The sequence below is a fragment of the Pseudopodoces humilis genome, chromosome 2 (genome assembly GCF_049639895.1).
Source record: "Pseudopodoces humilis isolate 2021_Gansu_Grassland_sample_001 chromosome 2, ASM4963989v1, whole genome shotgun sequence".
NCBI classification, from domain to species: Eukaryota; Metazoa; Chordata; class Aves; order Passeriformes; family Paridae; genus Pseudopodoces; species Pseudopodoces humilis.
In genome coordinates this window covers 86,271,893-86,292,892 of record NC_142201.1, presented here as the reverse complement: position 1 = coordinate 86,292,892, position 21,000 = coordinate 86,271,893, and the positions used below count along the sequence as shown (strand labels likewise).

General features: G+C 45.7%; 1 protein-coding gene across 1 annotated transcript; it reads left to right on the top strand.

Annotated features, from left to right (window-relative positions):
• Positions 1–532: 532 nt before the first annotated feature.
• On the top strand, positions 533–20,909 carry NRIP2 (nuclear receptor interacting protein 2). The gene is made up of 7 exons (XM_088051495.1): positions 533–712; positions 840–1,386; positions 5,958–6,134; positions 10,549–10,631; positions 11,062–11,189; positions 13,069–13,121; positions 13,939–20,909. The coding sequence occupies exons 2-7, from the start codon at positions 1,156–1,158 to the stop codon at positions 14,029–14,031; spliced, it is 765 nt and encodes a 254-aa protein (XP_087907621.1). The 5' UTR covers positions 533–712; positions 840–1,155; the 3' UTR covers positions 14,032–20,909.
• The last annotated feature ends 91 nt before the right edge of the window (positions 20,910–21,000 follow it).

Sequence of the window (21,000 nt, the reverse complement as noted above, 5' to 3'; positions counted from 1 at the left end):
AAAATTCACAGTTTCAAGCAAGACAATATGGAGACAGAAAGTTGAAAAAGGGAGCTCTACCATGCCCTGTCTCCCCTGAGAGAAGGGATGTCTGCTCTGGTCTAGACACCCCACACTGCAGCAGTGTCAGCACTCCTTTGGTGTAACCAGGGAGCCAAGTCCGTTGGCATCAACAAGCCAGTGATTTTGGGCTTCTGCAACATTGGAGGGGATTGCTCTCGATAGAGTAGGGTGAAAATGAGGGCAGAGTCGAGCACAATACATTTGCCTTGGCTGGAAGCAGAAACCAGACCTTCAGCATTTCATTCAAGCTGCACAGAAAAATCCTTCTGTGCAGCCTATTGCAAAGGCACGACACTCTCTGCAGAAATGAGACTGGGCATGCCTGCCAGGAGCCTTGAGGTGGATACTCTCTCCCATTTACCAAGGCACTGCATCATCTTCCAGGCTGACCCGGGCTGCCGCCAGTATTTACAGAGACACGGAGATGCGTCAAAGCCCCCTGGCAGAGGCAGCGGAGCGCGCCGGCTGCCGCCGGGAGCTGTAGCGTGTCCCCAAGGAGCCGGGGACAGGCGGGCACGGACACACACACGGACACACACACGGGCACACACGGACACACACACGGGCACACACGGACACACGGACACACACACACGGACACACACACACGGACACGGACACGCACGGTGCGTGCGCACAGCCCAACGAGGTAAGTCCAGCCCCCAGCAGCGGGGCCATCCTTCTGCTGCTGGATTTTTCCAGCCGGAGCATCCTGCCGGCGCTGCCGTGATTTATGGAAAGCGGTTTCTGACGCGGGGCTTTTTCTATTACGACAGGGACCCACGGACTGGTGGAGGCAAAGCTGCAGTCAGGGCAGGAGAAGTGAGGGAGAGGAAGAGGCGGGAGCAGAGGGACACGGAGGAGTGGAGAGGACAGAGAGAGAAACAGGCACCGAGACACTTCAGAGATGGGTGAGTTATAACTAAGAGAGCAGGAGGAAAGACAGAGAAAGGAAGAGAAGGAGAGCCCTGGGCAAGGGAAAGGGAAAGGAGACCAGAGACTGAGTCAGCTTCCAGAGGGCAAACACCAGGAGACGAGCTCAGGGAACATCTCAGCATACCAAGAAGGACCTGCTCTGTCTGAATCTTCACCATGAGCACAAGGAAGAGCTGCCCCCTGCCACTGGGGCAAGAAGACCAGGAGGAAAAGCAGAGTGAGAGTACTCCTGACCTGGAGCGACAGGAGTGTGAGATGGAGCTGAGGAACAAAGCTATTCTGCAACAGAAGAGGCGCCTCAAACAGGCCACCCAGTTTGTGCACAAGGACTCTGCTGATCTGCTACCCCTGGATGGTTTGACAAGGCTTGGCACCTCCAAGGATCTGGTGAGTCCAGTGGGACCCCCCTTGGGAGGGAGTCCTCCTAATAGCTTTCATTCAGGTTGGGAGCTGCTATTAAGCTTTGTGAAAGGATCATAGGTTCAGCAAAAATGAAACTTCCCTTCAGGATCATCTAGGAGCAGGTCAGGGTGAGGGAATTAATCACTCATTTGCTTGCATCCATCTTCTTGTGCCTCCCCATAGGAACCAAATTCCTCAGGCAGACATGGACTGGAAGGACTCTCCAGAATCCAAATTTCCATTAACCCAGTACCTATATATGTTCATGTGACCTGTATATTTCCATGTAGGACATCTCTGAAAGCCCCCATGTATTCCAGCATGATCCAGCTCAAAAGCAGAATGCTTCCTGGACTCAGCAGGGAGGGAAGTACAATTCATGAAACTCTGAGAGATTTATGTTTGACCTTGTCACTTTTTGCATTTTTCTCTCTTCCCCCCACTCTCTGGATTTACTGAGGGGCAAGCAAAGGGCAGGACTGCAAACCAGGCACACAGGCAGATGCAGTGTCTGGCACTCTGGATGACTCCTTTGGGGAGGAGGCACCGGAGCGAGGCCTATGGGCATCTCCTTGTGGTGACGTGGATCAGGAAGCATCAGGGAGGGAGGTCTGTTCCAGGAGCCTTGGCAGTCTGTGGTCTGGAAGGGCTTCCCCGAGGCTGGAAACAGATTCCCACAGGATCTATTACTGGCTCAACTGCACACAAATTCTCCTTGCTCTGGCAGTTTTTCTGTCCAGCTTCTCTCCACTGTAGAGTTAAACCGCTCAAGGATGTGCAGCTTTAAACCCATTTCCCGAAAGAGGGCTCGTGTCTGGGTGTGATGGGGGCACAATCACTTGTTCCATCTGTGGCAGTGGGTGTCAGAAAAAATCTTGCCCCTCCCTGCAGTCTGTGCCTCCCCATCTCCTCAGACAATCGCAGCAACACCACAGATGCTCCCGTGTGTGTGCCTCCAGTCATTCCCCAGCTCCTGAGGCACGCAGTGGCACAGGGCCACACGTGTGAGGCTGGCAGGTCCCTGGCACTGAACAGGAGCCAATCCTCCTTGCTGGAACCTTGGGGTGCAGCGCTTGCAGACGAGGGCTCAGTGCCACGTTCCCGTGCTGGCACATCCTGCCGCTCCCGCCACCCTCCCCGCAGCCCCTCAGCTGCCTCAGCAGCTGCTGGGAGTCCCTGGCACGGCAGGGTCAAGGGCAGCTCCTCCAAAGCACCCTGAGCTGTCACCTCCCGTTCCGCAGCCGCACGCAGGGCTGTCAGCACGGACTGGTGTGCAGTGTCCCTCCGGCCTGCACACAGTCGTGGCTGGAGTGCGAGAGCGGTGTCACATCAGTCTGAGCGAGGAGCAGGGACTCTCCTCCCCGTGGGGAAGGAGCTCAGGCCACGCTGGAGTCAGGAGAACCAGCAGTGCTGGCCCTCGGGGCCTGCAGCGCTGCAGCTTGAACATCCCCTCAGGAGCGTGACCCTGGGCCCGTCCCTAGGCAGGGAAGGGAGACCAGCCACTTCTGAGTCTTTTAGTGCGTGTTTGCTGACCCCAGCCACAAAGGCAGGCAGAAACACATCTGCCAGCTTTGCTTTGGGATTGACTCCTGTCACACCATGCCTCAAAGCGACAACTGGCATCCTAAAGCCCCAAGGGGTTCCTTGAGCGAGACAGTCCTTGTCTAAATCACTTGCCACAAGCAGCTCTCCTGCTGGAATTAACCATTCCAGGCAGGAGAACTCGTTGTATGCCGACAGCATTTGGTCACTGCAACCCACTGCAAACTTCATGTTTGGTCCATAACATGAAACATTTTTACCATCGGCCTAGGGAGTAGTGAATAAAGCATGACATTTTTTTCTCACATGGACAATTTGCTCTGGTGTTAGAGGGCACCAGACAAAGTGTGGCCCCTGTGCCAATTTTGCACACATAGTGCCATACCTGGGGTCAGTGTGGTACCTCCGTTTCTGCTTTAACTTGGAGCAAAAGAAGAACCAGGTCTTAGATTTCCAAGAGAGATCCAGCAGTTCCTGCAACTTTATGGGACACTGTGGTATTGCTGCGATGTTTTGGGTGCTGCAAATCAGAGTCCAAAATACGCTTTTGGCTTATTTCTCTAGGTGCCTCTCCAGCACTATGAAAACCCCATCTCTTTTTCCTAAATTGATCTGGCTCCCTCCTGGAGGACCGGAATACAAAAAAGGAATGTACTGAAAATGAAGCAGCAGAAGGAACTGCTGGGGAGTTTGATTTGGAAAGAGAGTAAAACACCCCTGACTCCTATAGCACTTACACTGGGAGGAAAGTTTAATTAATTCTCCAAAACAGGTCTCCACTGACAGTGCCAGAGACTCCAGCTGTGGCAGCTCCATATCCTAAAATCAGAGAAAGGCCTCATGTAATTTAAAATAAAATACCTGCTTTCTTTTGCAGTCACAGGCTGTTACTTCTTGCCACTCTTTTCTGTGTATTCTGGGTGTGCACTCAGCTTATGCAGTGCATCAAGCAGTGCCGGCGATTTGATGGGCCCATTATGTCTCCAATAATGAATAATTATATGTTGCCTTAGGGACCTCAGGTTTCCAGCTTTGCAACAAAAAGCATGACCAGTTTGGGTTTTTTTTTTTTAATGGCAAAATAAAAAATAAGTAGTTATATGAGCTAAAATATTCTGGAAGTACCAAGAAGGTCTGAAGATCTGGCTTCTCGCCTTCCAAAAATCAAAATCCCCAGCCCATACAATGTCACTAATCATAGCAAGACCTGGAGGTTTCACATTGGAGAACCTGAACCTTCCCTAAATTGCACTGGCAATCTTCTTTGATCCCTCTACATGCCCTGAGAGAGCATCCTTTCCAGCTCCTGGCCACAATACTCACAACACCCTCCCTTACCATCCTCTCAATCTAATTGTTTCTGACCAGTCCGAGACTACAACAGTCTCTCCACTTCAGTGTTTCACTGGTGAGAGAGAAGATAGGCAGGGCCATGGGAGTCTGCTCTTGAATCAGATGCCTCCAAAATCCCAAAGCTCAGCTAATCCCCACCAGCATTTGGCCTCCTCCCAGCCTGAGTGACAAGAAGGGGACAGAGGTGGAAGCTGCAAAGGGCTTGCTCCTTCTGTGGGAAAGGTTGCAGGAAGAGAGAAAGGTCCTTTGCATGCCAGATTTGTGAGAGGAGGGAGGGAGGATGGGAATCTGGAGACCTGCTGTTTGTTGCCTGCCCTTTTCCCATGGCCCAGATGTTCGCTGGCAGCCAAACTGGCACTGTGCTGAGAGTATTTAGGGAGCTAAGCACAACGGGCAGCTGTGCTGTGGCCGGCACAGTAGGCTGGGAAAAGACCAGGAACAGAGAGATATTTTTACCCCACTTTTTCAACTGCTGCAGTGTTTCTCATGCAGCATGTGAACAATCTGACTCTCACCCCCTGAGTGGCAGGGAAACACAGCCATGAGGGACTTGGCTTCTTGCAAAGAGCAATGCTGAGTGTGACCAATGAGCCAGTGACAGCCATCCTACACCAACCATTGGGCAAATCTGACAAGTCAGGGTGCTTCAAATTGCAGTTTGCACACTTCTCTGGCCTCTGCTCTCTGGCCATGCCTGAAGCTAGTCTGAAACACAGGGTTTTGTGGGGTTAATGCAGCCCAGCTCATTGGCAAGTGTGATCTAGTTCAGGTGTTTGGCCTGCCCATTGACAACATCCTGTATCAAACTGCTGCACCACCTGGGAGACGACTTAATTTTTTCTTTTTCTTTAGAAAGATAAAAACAACAGTTTAAGCTGTAGCACGTTAACCCCTTTAGATTGCTTGCCTTTCTTCAAGCAGGCAATTGTTACTGGGAACGCCATGGCCAGCTCAGAGCAGCTGCTCTCCTGCAGATGGGCCGTGGGGCTGAGTACATGGAGAAAGGACAAAGCTACCTCCAACAGGCACCTGTTTCATTGATGTTTCCCATTGTTGATTCAGTGGTTGTGCAGGGACTGGATGGATCAATACTAGGCAAAATGTAGAACATCTGATTGGGGGGAGCAGAGACAGGCTCCAAGGAAGATTAAAAGCTCGTTTTAATTTCCTCCTCAGGGTGCTTCCTGCTTCACTACAAATAATTGTTTGTACACCTAAAATATCTGCAGTCCTGCCTTCTTGCCCACATGTACATCACACACATGCTGCATTCCTTGTGCCCTTCCACATTAGAAGGTGTGAATGTGCCTGGTGGGATGTCAGCATACACCTAGCAGGCAGTGCATTGCCTGAACAGGAATGAGACTCTCCAGTGTATATTTAGCTAAAGGAACAGATACATGCATCAGGCATGTTCTTCTCCTCCAGTAATTGCATCCCAGAGACCTGCCTGTTGCAGACATCCCAACACTTTAACACCAAATTAGTGGCTACAGAAAAAAAATCTTGGGATTTAAAGAAAGTTTTTTTGGGTAAGCATGTCTTTCATCAGGACGATCAGTTCGGTCAAGCATTTTCAACCTGCATCCCTGAGCTAGCAAATGTCCTTGTCCTTAGCTCCATACTTAGCTGGGATTTCTCTTTCTTTGTGATGGAGACAGCAGCCTCATAGTGTGGTCCAGCGGCGCCTCTTGGAAGGCAACCTGAACAAACTGCGGGGCGAGGCAAGGGGTCAGTCTGCACGGGTTCAATCTCCGCTGGCAAAAGACCAGGATGAAAAGATGGAAAAGGGAGAGGACAGGAGAAAAGAGACTTCACTCCTGCTAATACAGTGCCAGGTAAGGCAACAACACTGCTGCTGATTTCATAGTGATGGCAAATGCTCAGAGTTCCACCTGCCCCCCTCCCAAGGGCCATGCCGACTTATAAATCACAAAGCCAGCTGCAGCCAAAGAGAAGATATTTCATGCATGGCCTCTCCTAGAGTTTGGATGCAGGCTTTCCAAAAGCCAGAGGAAAGTCTTTCTGCTACATACCTTCTAGTTACCCATATTTGAAGATAAATTACCTTCATCACATATCCTTCCTTTGAAGGCCAGCTTTCCATGATGTGAGGTATTTTATAACTGCATATAGAAGCAAGAAATGTCTCCTTATCACTTGAAGACAGGTGCCTCAAGCTGATTTACATTTAACTACTTCTAGTCTAGTCTGATTTTCTCAGGTGTCAAAGGACCTCCTCAGAAAGTGGCTAACCATGCTCCAAATTTGCACAGCTGCATGTCTTGATGGAAGCAGTATTTTCAGCTCCCTTTTCTTCTTATATCCTCCTATACAGCAGAACACACTACTCCCTGGCCCCTGCAGTTAGAGAAAGCACATGCAAAAGCTGTGGCTCATGAAAGAGGGCTGGATGGTTAGATCTGCACAGTAACATGCAGATATGAGACTCACCAAGATACAGACCTGTTGTACAAAATCCATTTTAAAGCTGGTTTTAATTCAGTTACCTGTCCTAAAGAACATCTCCCATATCCAAATGTAAAGGCTGTACTTCCAAGAAAAACATATATACCTTTGAAAATTCATTCGGCACAATGAATTATGATAGGAACACAGCCTGGTAGCAAGTTTCTGAAAGGCTTAGATCAGGTATCTCACTGCCAAGAAAAGCCACTCTGGTTTGTTTTGCAGCCTTTAGTGCAGCAGTTAGGTGTTGCTTACCCTGCATTTTAGACTTTAATATACCTGGGTTAACATAACCACACTTGGGGACAGATTCGTAGGATGAATGGCTCTCAGGGCAATTTCTTCAATTACTTGGAGCTTGTTTTTGAGCAAATAAAGGTGTTTCTTTTTCTTTAATAGCTTCTCCTTATTGTTCTGCAAGAGGAAATTTGGTGATAAAGGGTGGGGTTTTTGCCAGGCATGCACACTGAACAAGGACAGGCATGTACAGGTATTGTATCCCAGGGGCCGTAGCTAAGTCAGCGTTACAGTCCACCAGTCATTCCCTTTTGTGTTTCTAATGGACTGAACCCCAGCTGCCACCCACATTTCATTTTCCCTCACAGAAGAAGGTTAATGAGCATCACAAGCAAGGAAATAGGTCTAATGCTGCACGTAATGCTCCCTGTATTCTGCACAGGTGTTTCTCTCTTTTTCTGCCCCTCTTAGGAGCCAGTCACTGTTTGTCACACTTGATCTTACACTGAAGGAAGGGAAGCTCTCCTCCCCTTCTTTTTGTCTTGCTGCTTTTGATATTCACATCTGTGAACTTCAAAAAGCCTCTCCTGTCAGTAACAGAGCTGTGGCAAGAAATAGGACTCAGGCTTCCAGTTCATTTGAACCAGAGATGTGAGCTGGTACCTTTCAGATATCTGCTTGATTATAGTGCAATTTTTATTAGAAATGGAGCACAGCCCCAGAGAAGGTTTTTTTTTTCCCCGACTCCTGAGAGAAGATAATCTATCGCTTACACATAGGCAAGTATGCTGAAAATCTCAAAGTGGTAACAAATGCATCAACTGACTTGTAAGTGAACTTGACTAGGGAATAAACCCAAATATATGTAGACTTCAGTGATACATGGAGATTCAGGCAGTAAGTGTTTTCACTCTAACAGGTTTTAGTTGCTTTATGTCTAAGGCCTTTTAAGTCCTAGAGATCACAGACAGACCTAGTCTATAATAGCTGTGCTGCAGTCACTCACCCTCCTATTTGCTTAGGTAAGTTGCCCAGATGGTACTTCAGCAGAATTGCCCCTTTTTGTGACAGTTTCTGAAAAGCACTTTGGAAAGCTAGTCACAACTGGTATCTGCAACATAAAATGTCTCTTGTTGACTTGGAAAGAGATGCTGAAAGATTTCACTGATGTAGAAGGCCAGTTTTCCTCTATGCCAAAGCAACCTGGGATTGATCAGCCTTTTGTTTGCTAAAGCAGCTTCTTGACTTCAGAAGTGACATAATTTCAGAAAACACAGCCCTTTATAAATAGTGAGCCTTACTGATTCCCCTTCCCTTCTTTTTTGGAAATTCCCATAATTGACATTTAGATAAAAAATAAACATGACTGGTAGTAACAGACTGAAAATTCTAGAGTAGAGATGAGAGTTGGTAAAGCGAGGAAAAGTCCTCCTGGTCCAAGAAGCCTTGCAGTACTTATGAGCTGCCTGCATTGTATTTGTGGTATGCTGGACCAAGGACTTTCCTCAGGCTCCTGGTGAATTCTCTAGGGAAATGGTTAGTGGTAAAGAGCTGTTTACACTGAATGAGATTTAGTGTTGTTTTCTACAGAATAATCACTGTCCTGTTATATCCTATCAAGCCTCTAACTTGCAGATTTCCCAGCCTGCTCTGAAACAAAACTCAGTAATCTGCCTAGTGATACAGCTTAGGCTTATTATAACAACAGCAGCTCATGCATCTCAAGTCTGCTGCTCCCAAGTGATTCCTTAGCAATTGCTATCCATGCTCCAGATCTTGCTTCTGAGTAGAGGATGTGGAGACAGATGTTTGGCATGCACCTGTACTCTGTGCTTTATCTTGCCTCTCTGCTTAGTCTGGCCACAGCCTATTCAGGCAGGGTTGATGTGTCAGGGAGGACCAGGCAGCACAGACATTGCAGAGCTCTAAAATCATAAGGGAGACATTTTGCCATAGAATCATGGAATGGTTTGGGCTGAAAGGCAGCCTGTTGGTGTTGTCTGTTTGCAGCATCCTATTTCTCACAGGAGTTGCTTTCTTCTTTCTAACTACTCACAGATAGCACATTTTTGAAAATGAAATCTTGGAAATACTGGATGTAGCTCTCTGTGATGATTAATAATCATAAACAGGCTTAGATAAGAAATCAGGAAATTGAGACATTTCCTTGACCCTGCTGCTGCTGCACTGAGTCCTTCACATCTGTGCTGATCTGCTTAAGGTGTTCAAGCATTTAAACTTGTCGGGACTGAGCATAAGAGTAGAGAAGAAGTGGCAGGTCTGCTGCTGCTTCTGAGTGGTTCATGTCCCAGAGTGCCATAGTGGATGGGAGAGAAGGAATCACAGGAAAAACACAAATGATAGTAGGAATACAATGAGCCTCCAAAAAAGAAAATTGGGGGGGGTGGGGGGGGTGGGTGTTTTTTTTGGGTTTTTTTGGGTGGTGGCGTAAGACAGAGCCTTGAAGAACTAGGCCATTAAGATTAGGTATGATTATGCACCATAGGTAAAGATGTATTTTGTAGATGAAAGTTAGTCCATCTTTTCCAGTTCCTTTACTAAGTCCTGTTCCTCCTTTTTTCTTTTTTTCTGAACCTAATTTCTATCAATGTCCTTGATGACCCTATGTTTTCAGACCCCTACAATAAATGTAACCTGCTGTTACTATATCACCTCAGGCCTGCCATTAAGGACCTCTCTGCAGAGGGGACAGAAAAGAGATGGCAACCACATCTCCTTTTCCCTTTCATGTTCAAAGGGGTAAAGAAATTAAATGAGCAAGGCAATGGGAACTATTCCAGTAAAATCATGCACGGGTTACTTGGGTGCAGGGCACAGTCTCCCCCTTTGCTAAACGACACCAGCTGTGACTATTGTAATATGAGATCTTATATCCTTAAAAAGCTATACAGGGACATGTAATAAGACCTACACAAAATAGTCATCTCTTGATTAGGTTGTGTCTTGGATTCTGGAGTCACATGGATTTGCCAGTTATCTTGGGAACTGCCTTAAATTCAAGCTCATTTCAGGTGTGTTTGTTCTGGGTGCTCCTGCTTCTCCTTCAGACTTCTCCCTCTGGCAGCTTTTCTATTGAGAACAAACATTTAGCTCTGGGACATTGTTCCCTGCAACACTAGAAGAAATGGGGAGATGAAACCCAGGAAAACTAACATATGCTTGTATTCCTTTAGAAACTTTCGCATATTACTTATTGCTCTGCTAACAAAGCCCATGTGGGTTTTATGAACAAATTCTCTAACTGTGCATCTCTTGACTGGAATACTGCTAAGTTGAAGTCACTAGGAAAAGTGTCTGGGCAATCAAATATGAAAGAAGGAATAAAAATTCAAAAAATAAATGTTGAGAGGGATTTGAAGAGCACTGGGGAAACCACCATTGTCTTGGATGAACCTCCTGCCTTCCGACTACTGCCTAAAACACCACATCTTGGCTATGTTGCTCAGAAAGTCCAAGTCACACTGTTGGAGGAGTGAATATGCCGATTTTGAGCCCACAGTAATTATCTGTTGTTGTTTTTTCTAGTGCCAAGGTGAGGTATTGAAAGCAACTGTTAACACTGGGTGTCTACCAAACCTCATCTCCAAGAAGTGTTTAAACCAGCTGGGGTAAGTCTTTGCACAGTATAAAAGGAGGGATGGCTACAGGAAAAATTATGGCAAGAACACAGGCACTCTGGATTCCCAGCCAGTGATAATTACTGGCAGTTTTGCATGTGTTGCATGTGTTTAGGAGAAGATGCAGAGGGTGGGCTACAGGGAAAGGCATTAGAGCACTGGCAAAGCTGTGTGCAGACCCCAGACTCTGAGGCGGAGCTGTGCAATTCTGTCTGTATGCACTGAAAGGCAAAGCTGCCCAACTGGTGGCTGGTGGTGAGGTTTTGCTTGTTGAATCTGCCTCCAGACATACTGTATGAAAGAGATTCCCCCTCTTGTGGGCCTGTTCCCAGTGAGACCTAGAAGAACTGCCATCAGTGACAAGTCTTGGTTTTCCTCCTCTTTCCCTGCTTGAGACAATAACACCTCTTGTGTCCCACAGGCTGGAAGAAGTGTCTGCCATGGATTGTGGAGACCTCTCTCTTCCGATCCCCAGCGTTGTTGGCAGAGTAGAACATATGGAATTGCAATTTGGCCAGGAGACAGTGCTGTGTTCAGCACTGGTTGTAGGTGAGAGTGCCTGCCCCTCCTCTCCCTTGTTTATCCTGTGTCCCTCTTGCCCTGCCAAGGGCATTTAAAGGACTTTTGGAAAAAGCAGAACATGGTGGAAGGTTGGTGATGTGGCCACTTCCACAGCAGGCCAAGATCACCGTACACAGTGAATACCCTCAATATAACCAAAGGCAAAGGGCATAGGAAGAGTACAGAGTACCTCACATTGAAAGTAAGGAGAAATTAGATGTTTTTTCAGTCTTAACTACGGATGTGAAAAATTCCCATTTTGATTCTAAAATGGACCTTCCATAAAATTCTGAAGATGGCTTGATTAATCCACTGGTGCCTTATGTTCTCCTATGGAACGGGTACTTGTATCTCTGGCTGGCTGGAAGTCATCACAGAAAGTAACAGAGGGTACAGCTTATTTCCTAGAGTGCTTCTCTGTGTGCTCCTCTGCCTCTGCTGCAGGGAGCACCCTGGAAGAACCTGGGATGCCCAGAGTGCTAAGTCTCCTTCAAAGTCATGCAGCAGGACCCTTTGAAGGAAGGAGCCATAGGAGACAAGGTCAACCCAGCAGGCACTGAGGCAGGCCCAGAAAACAGCAGAAAGGCTGCATATTCTGTATTTACATCAAGCTGTGCATATGCTAAAAACAACGTGGCTGTCTTTTTTTCCCCCTGTTCTTTCTCCCTATTAGTCTTCCAGCTTTACCTTCATGCTTTAATCTGTTTCCCCGTCTTCAATGAGCCCTGTTCATCTTCCAAGGCCTCCTCTGCTCCCTCTTTCCTACATTCTTCCCACATTTCTAAGTCATCTAGAAAGAACTTCCTTCTCTTAGACACTCCAACTTGCTCTTCTTTCCTGCTTTCCACTCTGCATGTTCTTGTCCTTCATGGGCAATCTGTATCAGTACCAGCACAAGTGAATTTACTCCATAGCTACTATCTACTACCCATTTTGTTGGAATGTGGGAATGGCTGCCTGGAAGGAGCAGAATTGCTATATCTGTGCCTTACATTTCCCTGTGCACACAGTGCTCTCACTTATGTGGTTACAAAAAAATTATAAATTGCAGCCACTGGTTACAGGGCAAGCAGGCCTCTGGCAGGCATGGGAAGTGTTAATGACATTACAAGTGGCTGCTGATTCCTGTAGATTCCAGGATGTGGGAATTCCTCCTTAGCTACTACTTTAACCCCTGACATTTTCTGTTTGCTGACACTGAAGATTTGCAGCAGTTACGAGTAGGACAGACAAGTTACATGGAAAAAAAAAACCTTAATAAAATTATTTAATAAGATCACATAGATTGCAGCCATTAGGTGCAGGATTTGGTCAAGAACTGAACCAATAGCCTGCTGCATGTGACCCTCTCCTCTCCATATTCCCATACTTGTTCTCCCCTGATTCACCCTGCTGCTTGCCCTCTGCCTTTCGTCCTTCCCTTACACAGCCCATAGTAAGATTTATGGGATCTCACAAGCCCCTTCTGATATCTCATATTAAGTTTCAAACAATCACACAAACCCCCTCAAATTTACCTCACAGTAGTCATGATAAACATAATTTCCTTCTCTTACCAGCTGCAAAGTTCGTTTTGACCATATTCAGGACTGTGCTTAAATAGCTCCTTTAAAGGCTCAGCAGTGAGTGGCAGAAGAGTGCTGATTTATTATTGTCACTGTTACCATCTGCTTGTTAATGCTGGTGTGTTTAACTCGTCCTTTTCCTTGTCATTTTTTATCTGCTTTATACTGAAGAGATGATAGCCATAAAAATTAATGAATCAGATGTTCTTGAATTCCATATCCTTTTACAGGAGAAACACACTGTCTTTAATGAGGCATTATTACATAATCTAAAGCCTGATCAGTCTCTTCTCTCTTCTCAGATGATGAAATGCTGGAGTTTTGCATTGGCCTCCAGACTCTGTTGTCTCTTAAGGTAAGGAACAGCTCTTTCATATTGCAGAGCTCCTTTCAGGAAGCTCCCCAAGATTTGGCTGTTGCAGCATCAGAATTACTTCATAGTAAAAAATCCCAGGTCTCTCATGGCAAGGCTTGTTGCACAGCTGCCTGACTGGGTGCAGTATGCTCTGAGTCACTGATTCTTTTCCAGTCCTTCTTAAAGTCTTTAAGAAAGAAAACACTCAGTAGGATACTATCACATCTCCCCTTCTCTGTATTCCTGACCACACAAATTGCAAGCAGCAAGAGGAAACTGGAGACAAGGCATGAGTTAGACCCATGTTGCAATTTGAGGGCAGATGAGAACAAGCTCTGCCCTTGCTTTAAGCCAAATGAAGCTGTATGATCACATTCAGTGTCCAACACTCGCTGGCCATGAGTGGAAAGAGTCCTCTCCTTTTGTCAGCTTAGCTCAGGGTCAGTGCTCTGCTGAGCCTGGCTCCTGGGTGGCTCAGGATATGGCTGCAGCAAGCTGGCTCATGCCTGTCACTCATTTGTGGCCACATGTCAGGCTCATAAAACAGGAAAAACAATGGGGTGAATGGCTGAGTGATGTGAAGACATCAACTCAGAGAGGGTCATAGGAAGAAGAGAGGGAAATGGCCCTGTGAAGAGTTTGGAGATTAATCCCATTATGGGGAACTGGAGCAAGGAGGCAGCATGTGGGACAAGGAAGGAAAACTGTTAAGGTCTCTACAAACCCAGGGAGGTATTATGGGCTCTCCTCAGTGATAGACGTCATGAGGTTTACTATCTGAAATGTCCAGCAAATAACTGTCTCTCTCCTTCCTTAGTGTTGCATCGACTTGGAGGAAGGTGTCCTGAGATTTAAAGCACTGAGTCAGGAGCTGCCTTTTCTACATGCCTCTGAAGAGCCTGGTCAGTGACCGGCTGCATTTCCCATATCTGGAGACTTCCTGCCACGAGAGAGAGATGAGGGTGAGGCTCCCATGCCCCTAACCTTGCTGAGTTCTAGGCTGAGGCATTCAATGGGGAGTGAGAAAAAGGCAAGCGGGTGCTGGAAGCTGTCACTGGGAGTGCCTCAACTTGAGATATCCCTCCTTTCAGTGGACCCTCTTGTCCTGATGTGCCGAGTGGACATTTTGTTCTTGTTCTGCTATTTGGCCCTAGTCACTCCAATTTCTGGTTCTGTAATAAATTTTTGTTATCCCTTAATGACTTTACAATACACTCTGTTCACAAGAGACTCTCTGTGAACAATCTCCAGTTGTTCTATTGAGAGGAGAACGGCTTTTTCTCCAAAGACCTTCAAAGATTACCACGAACGTTTCCCTTATTGTTGCCTCAATGCCAGCGTACACCAGTCCTGTTTCTTTGTTGGAAGGGCTCTGTTCCCTTTGCCTGTGCTCTGGGAAGCTGGATTTTGCTGCTTTTTGCTGGCTCAGAGCAGAACAGAAGTATTTTCTTGGGAAAACTTTGTGGCAAAAACAGTTTTAGAGTTCTCAGTTCTAAGAAACCTTTGCAGAAATGTTGAGTGTAGATGCCTGAAGCACTGACAAAGGCTTGGGCTTTGCCATTACATTCCTGGGCACTAGGCTATATTATATGAACAGCAATGCTTACCATCTCTTGGTGTTATACCCTGTAGCCAGACTTGCACACCCCGTTCTTCTGGCCAGGCCACTCCTCTCTGCACTCCAGCTGCTAGAGCTGCATCCCTGTTCCCTCCACTGCTTCATTGGAGATCACTCAGTTTAAATGCTGCCATTAATTACAGTACCAAGTCTTCTGCTCTGTCAGCTCCTTTCTTTCAACTTGAAATCCAGTGGTTAAACACAGACACATCATCAGCCTTGAGTCCTGGCCCATCAACTTTGCTTCTCTTGCACAAAATGAGAACTTGTAGTATCAGCTCAGGTTAGAGAACTGTGAACTCATCTCAAATGTTAAAGGTGATTATTAAGTCACTTAACAATTGGGTTTATTTAATTTCTTTTTTTTAATTTCTATATTCAAGTATAGCTGTATTAAAAATACATAATGAATTCTTAACTAGTTCTAGGAAAAATGCACTAGATCAGGGCTCCTTCCATGCCTCATGGCTACTGATTCACTATCCAAACTGCAAAATGTACCTTTATCCACCCTTAAAATTCTATGACAACCCCATTTTGCCTATTTTCCTAGATTAAACACCACTGACTCTCTTATCAAAATGTTCATTGTCCTTGTTGTGCTTCTCAAAAAATGTGTGCATGCGTTTCTGCTTTTTTTTTGTTAGCTCTTTTCTCTACAGCTGTACACTGTAGTTTAACACATGCTAAGGACATCAGAGTAAAGCTTGGCTGATATGATTTGGGATTCACATACCACTGATAGTTGGCGTGACTGGCATCTGCTGCTCCTACAAGGAGCATCAGACTTTTACTGTTTGTCATCATATCTTGCAGCTTCTGATATATTCCTTGACTTCTCTGCCACTCTTCTACTTGTGCATCTGACTATTTTTGGCTGCAGGAACTGCTTTCCATGAATCTCTCGAGTGGCACCAACAGTTCTCTCATTTAGTCAGGAAAGCATGCCTACTCAATGAGCCTGTCTTCCAAAGTAGCAGTAATTCCTCCTGGATTTGTATCACTTGCATGCCTGACTGGCTTCTCAAACCCAGGGGTCTAGGCAGCTCACACTTGTACTAAACCATCCTGTGTTCTAGCTGCAGTCTATGTGGGCTATGTCTGGGCCAATTCTGCTGACAAAATCTTGCTTGTGATAGACAGAACACCTGTTTCTATATGCATCAACTCACTCAGTTTCCAACTCTCATTGCCCTCTAAAAACAGCATGTAGAACAAGGGCAAATAATCTATACATACAGATGCCACAAATCTTATTAACTTCTACAATCCATTAAAAAAACCCTCTAAACCACAACCTAAAAGCTGATTTTAGCCCTAACCCAAACAATAAACCCTAACAATGATCCTGAATCTAAAATGTAAGGCACTAAACCCTAATCCTAAATTTAACCCTTAAAACAAACTCTAAAACTTAATGCTGGCACCTAAATCAAATCACCACCCTCTAACTATAAAACTTAATATTAAACATAACCCCCTAAATTTAACACTGTAACCCAAACATCTACCGTCTGACTTTAAACCCAAAATAAAAACCTAAAGATATTAATTTATAAACCCTAATCCCAAAACCTAACCATAATCCCCAACCCTAAACTCTAACCATTAAGCTAACCCCAGCCCCTAAACCTAAACTCCAAGGCCTAAACCTAACCCCTATCTCTAAACCCCAAACCATAACCTAACCCCTAACCCCAACTCTAAACATATCCTTAACCCTACACCTAACCACAACCATCTAACCCTATCTGATGGCTTTTGTCATTCCACAAGGGGCCCTGCTTCCCTCTAGAGTGCTTTTGCTGAGTTTTGCTTTGCCCTGTGAGGGGCCCTGCTGCCTATCAGAGCATCCCAGGGCTTTTGACAGGCTTTGCAAGGCCCATATGGGGCCCTGCTTCTCTGTGGAGCACCACAGGGCTTTTGTTGGGCTTTGCTGACGCCCAGGCAGGTCTCTGCTGCCTTCCAGAGTGTCTGACAACTTTTGCTGGGCTTTGCTGGTGCCCACAAGTGCATGGGAAGGGGAGGGCCACCAACAGCTCTAAGTTCTGGCCACTTCCTTCTAGGAGCAGTGCCCAGTGTCAGTTTTGCAGCTGGGCCCTGGCTAGGGCAAGGGTGTAGGTGAGTAGCAGCTTTCAGACTGAAGCCAACAGGAATCTTTCTAATGATTTAAAAAGTGTTGGATGGGATCCTACAGAAAACCGCCACAACTTTGAGTTGACAATTCTGTTTTGACTATCACTTGCAGCCCGGCAGGTACCTGCACACTAGCTACTGCTGGAATTCACCAGGTGCTGTTCCTACATGTATGTCTTGGAATAACTGCTTTTGCTCACATTCAGAACTTCCTCCAGATTTTCTGAAGCCTTTCTGTGGTTCACATGCCTCATATCCTAAATCACTAACAGTTTGGTCTCCTCCGTGAATTAATGTGCTGCAGTAGGTGAAAATCTCTAGCCCTACTCCTCTCTTCTCTGCTTAATGACTCCTTCCTATCCTCCTTTCCTTCCACTCACACTGGTGACAAATTTCCTTCAAAAAGGAATTATTTCCTTTTTAGAGAATCCTTTTAACACTTGCCTTGTACCCTGGTTGCTAATACACTTGCACATTGTGCCACAATCTTGCCAGCCTTTTCTCTTTGTTGTAAACAACTGCATGTACAAATTCTCAGTCACAGAGAGGATGTTTCCAAGAAAGCACTAAATTAGTGTGAGTTCTTTTCTCAACTCTGAAATCAGCTCTAGGGCAGAAGACATGCTCTTCACCTTCCTCCTGTCCATGTCAGTTGAACACACAGATCAACTCAGTAGCAGTCTCTTTCATCCAGACATTGAGGAATCTGTTGCCAACAGTTATCTTGGAACCTCCCCATCAAGCTTTGCTGCAGGCAGAGCTTCCAGAAAAAAAAAGCATTTATATGACTAAATGAGAACTGCAGGTCATGATGCCATGGCAGACACCTCACTTCAACCCATTCACTGAATCAGTCTAATCCTACAGGGTCAGTACCTGCTTTCCTCACTGGCGCAGCTCCTGGTGGCTTTTTATCTCCCTAAGCTACTTGGCATAAAATGACACACTGTTACTGCACTTGACATGTGTATTCTGAAGTCTAGCCCAAAGACATTTTTCCTTTCTGCAAAGCGTTTTTGTGCCATTACATCTGAAGCACAGCCTCCATTGTGAAAGAAACAAGTCTTGGCTTTAAAACGTGATGGTAAAATAGGACTTACAACATCTCAAAGAAGCAAACTCAACTCCCATCTACCTACGTGGTAATTTTTAAGTCTTCCAACACTGTGGAGCACAGTAAGGAGTTTTTGAGTGGGCTGGCAAGGCTGAAGGCTGTCTTCATTGTAGTTTCTCTTGGAAAAGCTTATTATAAAGATACACTTCCCTACTCCCAAATCCAGTCATCTCTATTGCTTTTGGGGGATAAAGGGAACACAAGAATAATCTAAAGATCTTTTCCACTGAAGATCAGAAAATCCTAATATTTTCATACAGAAAGCAGAAGTTCAGTACAAACTGCCAGCTCAGAGAAGGACACAGGCACATCCTGTATGTGTCCAATCCTGGCTTCCTCATTATGAGGCCTGTCCCATATAAAAAAACGGATTATTATTTTAGGGATAATCTCTTTGAACCACCTTGGTGGCCAGTGCCTATCAGGGCTGTTTTCTAATAGAGTGGGGGCAGCAGTTGTGGAAAAGTCTGCAGGGAAACACCTGCCATAGCAAATCTCTGGAACAGTACGCAATACACCCAGGGATGTGGAGAAGGACTTCTGTCCTTCCTGAGAACATGCACTCTGCCAAAGCCATAATCAGGACCACTTCCAGGAGCTTGGGGTCACTTGGTTTTCAACAGAATGGGAGCTGCAGCCATCCATATTCCCAGAGGCTTGCTCCTTCTTTCACTTACAGCAGGCGAGCTATGGCATTGAAGACCATTGAGCCTAATACCTGTGATGTTTGCATTCAATCCTCCTCTCAAGAGACTCCATTGGCACATGCCAGGATACACCTGAAGAGTTATAGAAATAACTAAATTATAGCAGAAAGTTCATAAAAATAAGGGCAGGGATGGAGAGCAGGTTTATTATGTCTCAGGAAAATAAGGCAACCGTCTCCTTTTATTTTTTTGCTAGTAAACTGAGCATCAGAACCAAAGCCATGAATCATTTATCTGCAAATACCCCCAGTGCCTGAGAATACTGTCAGACTCCTCACTTGCTGTGTGCTGGCACTGGGACATACAAAGGTGTCCTGCAAATGCTGCCCTGTTGAAAAGTTTCCCAGCACCAGCAGGTTATGCCAATCTGATAGAGTAGGATACAGCAAACAATATTTTCTGCTGTGTGGGAAGGAACCACTTCTAAGTCCAACTCTGCGGCTTCTATTAGCTGGCAAGGACAAACAGACAATTAGTTACAAAGAAAGTATAATGTAACTCCATCACTCCAGAAACAGAGCCTTAAGTGGCTTCTCTTCCTGAGAAGATGGACACTTCACAGAAAAACTGTTGCCAGTGGAAGTAGACTGAATAACAAACTTCTGGAAGTATTTGACACTTGGAGCTCAAGGCAGGAAAAAATAAGGAAAACCATCTTTTGGCCAAGGAATGGTACAGATGGTTCAGTTAATTCTTCTGTAGACACTTTTCATTTTCTCTTGTGCACAAGGGGCACAGGAGCAAAATGCATCTGCAAGTTATTATGTGCTGCACACAATATAAAACTGTCAGGGGAAGCCCTCGAATGTTAGTATTTTTCCTCTCCAATGGTTTTTAAGAGCTGAAAAGTTTTGGGGAACAGATGTTTTTGTAGTGTCTGTATTTTCTCACCTCTGCTTTTCATAGTGTGCATTGCCTGGGCTTGCACAGCACACAGCAATGTCATCCTCAGGCCAGCAAAAGAGGGTTGGGGTGCACAAATGGCCCTGCCCAACATTTGCAATACTTTTACCCCATTTTCTTTTAAAGATGGTTCTTAGAAAAAGTATCATCTCTCCCTCAGTAACCCTTTCCCATTCTTTCTCAAAAATTAATAGTCCAACAGTAGACCAGTTTGACCTTCCTTTCTTGGAAATCATTCAATCTGTACAGCAAAGTTTGTTTTGTACAAAACAGTTCCCGCCATATGCACCCATTTGTACACTGCTTGTGTTGCTAATAAAGGTTTATATTTGGTGTTGCTAATAAAAGTTTATATTTGGCATGGACAGACAGCACTGAGTTGTTCTGTTAGGAGTGTAGGCCATCCTGTTCCCCTGCCAGGCCCTATTTGCCAGAAGCAATGGTGAGGATTCCTATTGGTTTGGGTGGCTGCACAACTCAATGTCACAAGAGCTGACAATTTGTTGAGGTTACAGTCTAGGTCTGACAAGTTTCAAGACAAACTCCGTGCTTTAGCCCATGAGTAGATGGTCCCTGTGGTATCAGTTCTCCACAGCTCACAGATTCAAACCTTGCTGCTCTCAACACCACAGCAAATAAGCTCTATTATTACTTGAAAGGTCCTGCCGGAAGGGTCCAGTTTTACACAAGCACTTAATATGACAGGGGAACATTTAAAAATGCTTCTCAGCAAGGCCATTAAGATGGAGAAAAATTTCTACTGCAGTTAGAGAGTAAGAAGATACAGTGGGCTGAGAAGCAAGCTAGCAGGTACAGAGCAGGTCACACCATTTCACTGCTCCATGCTCCAACTTCCACTGCTACCAAACACAGAGGACAGCATTGTCCTCTGGAAAGCTTATATAAATCTATGGAGGGAGACTGCAAAGAACAGCTAAGGTTTATTATGTAAAGATCCTGCCCTTCTACCACATAGGGCTGCTTCAACAACAGTCACTTTGACCCAAGGGCAAGACACTCCTTTTCTCTACACAAAGCATTTTCTCCCAGTTAGGGCTGCCCTTGGATATTTTGCAGAGTAAAGCACAGCAGGTTTTCAACTGCCTGCAGGATCTTTAAATGCTGCCACTTGATCCAGATCACTGAATTGTATTTGCTGTGACTCAAGCTGCTGTAAGGGCAAAGGGACAGCTCCATCCATCACACATATCCAATGAAACATCACACAAGTGAAAGGGGATAATCGATACCAGCCAGCAGGTAAGTCTGCTGTGCCTTTCGAAACAAGCTGAGTTAGAAAAGGGACAAGCTAAGAGAGGGAAAAGCACAATAACAACAGCATGTGGAAAGGTTTATGCCAGGCTTCTGCAAATGAGCTCTCCTTCACCAGACTCCTCGTAC

Bases quoted from the DNA above. Each gene is read 5' to 3' on its own strand.
- NRIP2 (XM_088051495.1), top strand. From the start codon at position 1,156: ATGAGCACAAGGAAGAGCTGCCCCCTGCCACTGGGGCAAGAAGACCAG. The intron at 10,632-11,061 runs GTAAGTCTTTGC...TGTGTCCCACAG, and splicing joins AAGTGTTTAAACCAGCTGGG to GCTGGAAGAAGTGTCTGCCA. The intron at 13,122-13,938 runs GTAAGGAACAGC...CTCCTTCCTTAG, and splicing joins AGACTCTGTTGTCTCTTAAG to TGTTGCATCGACTTGGAGGA.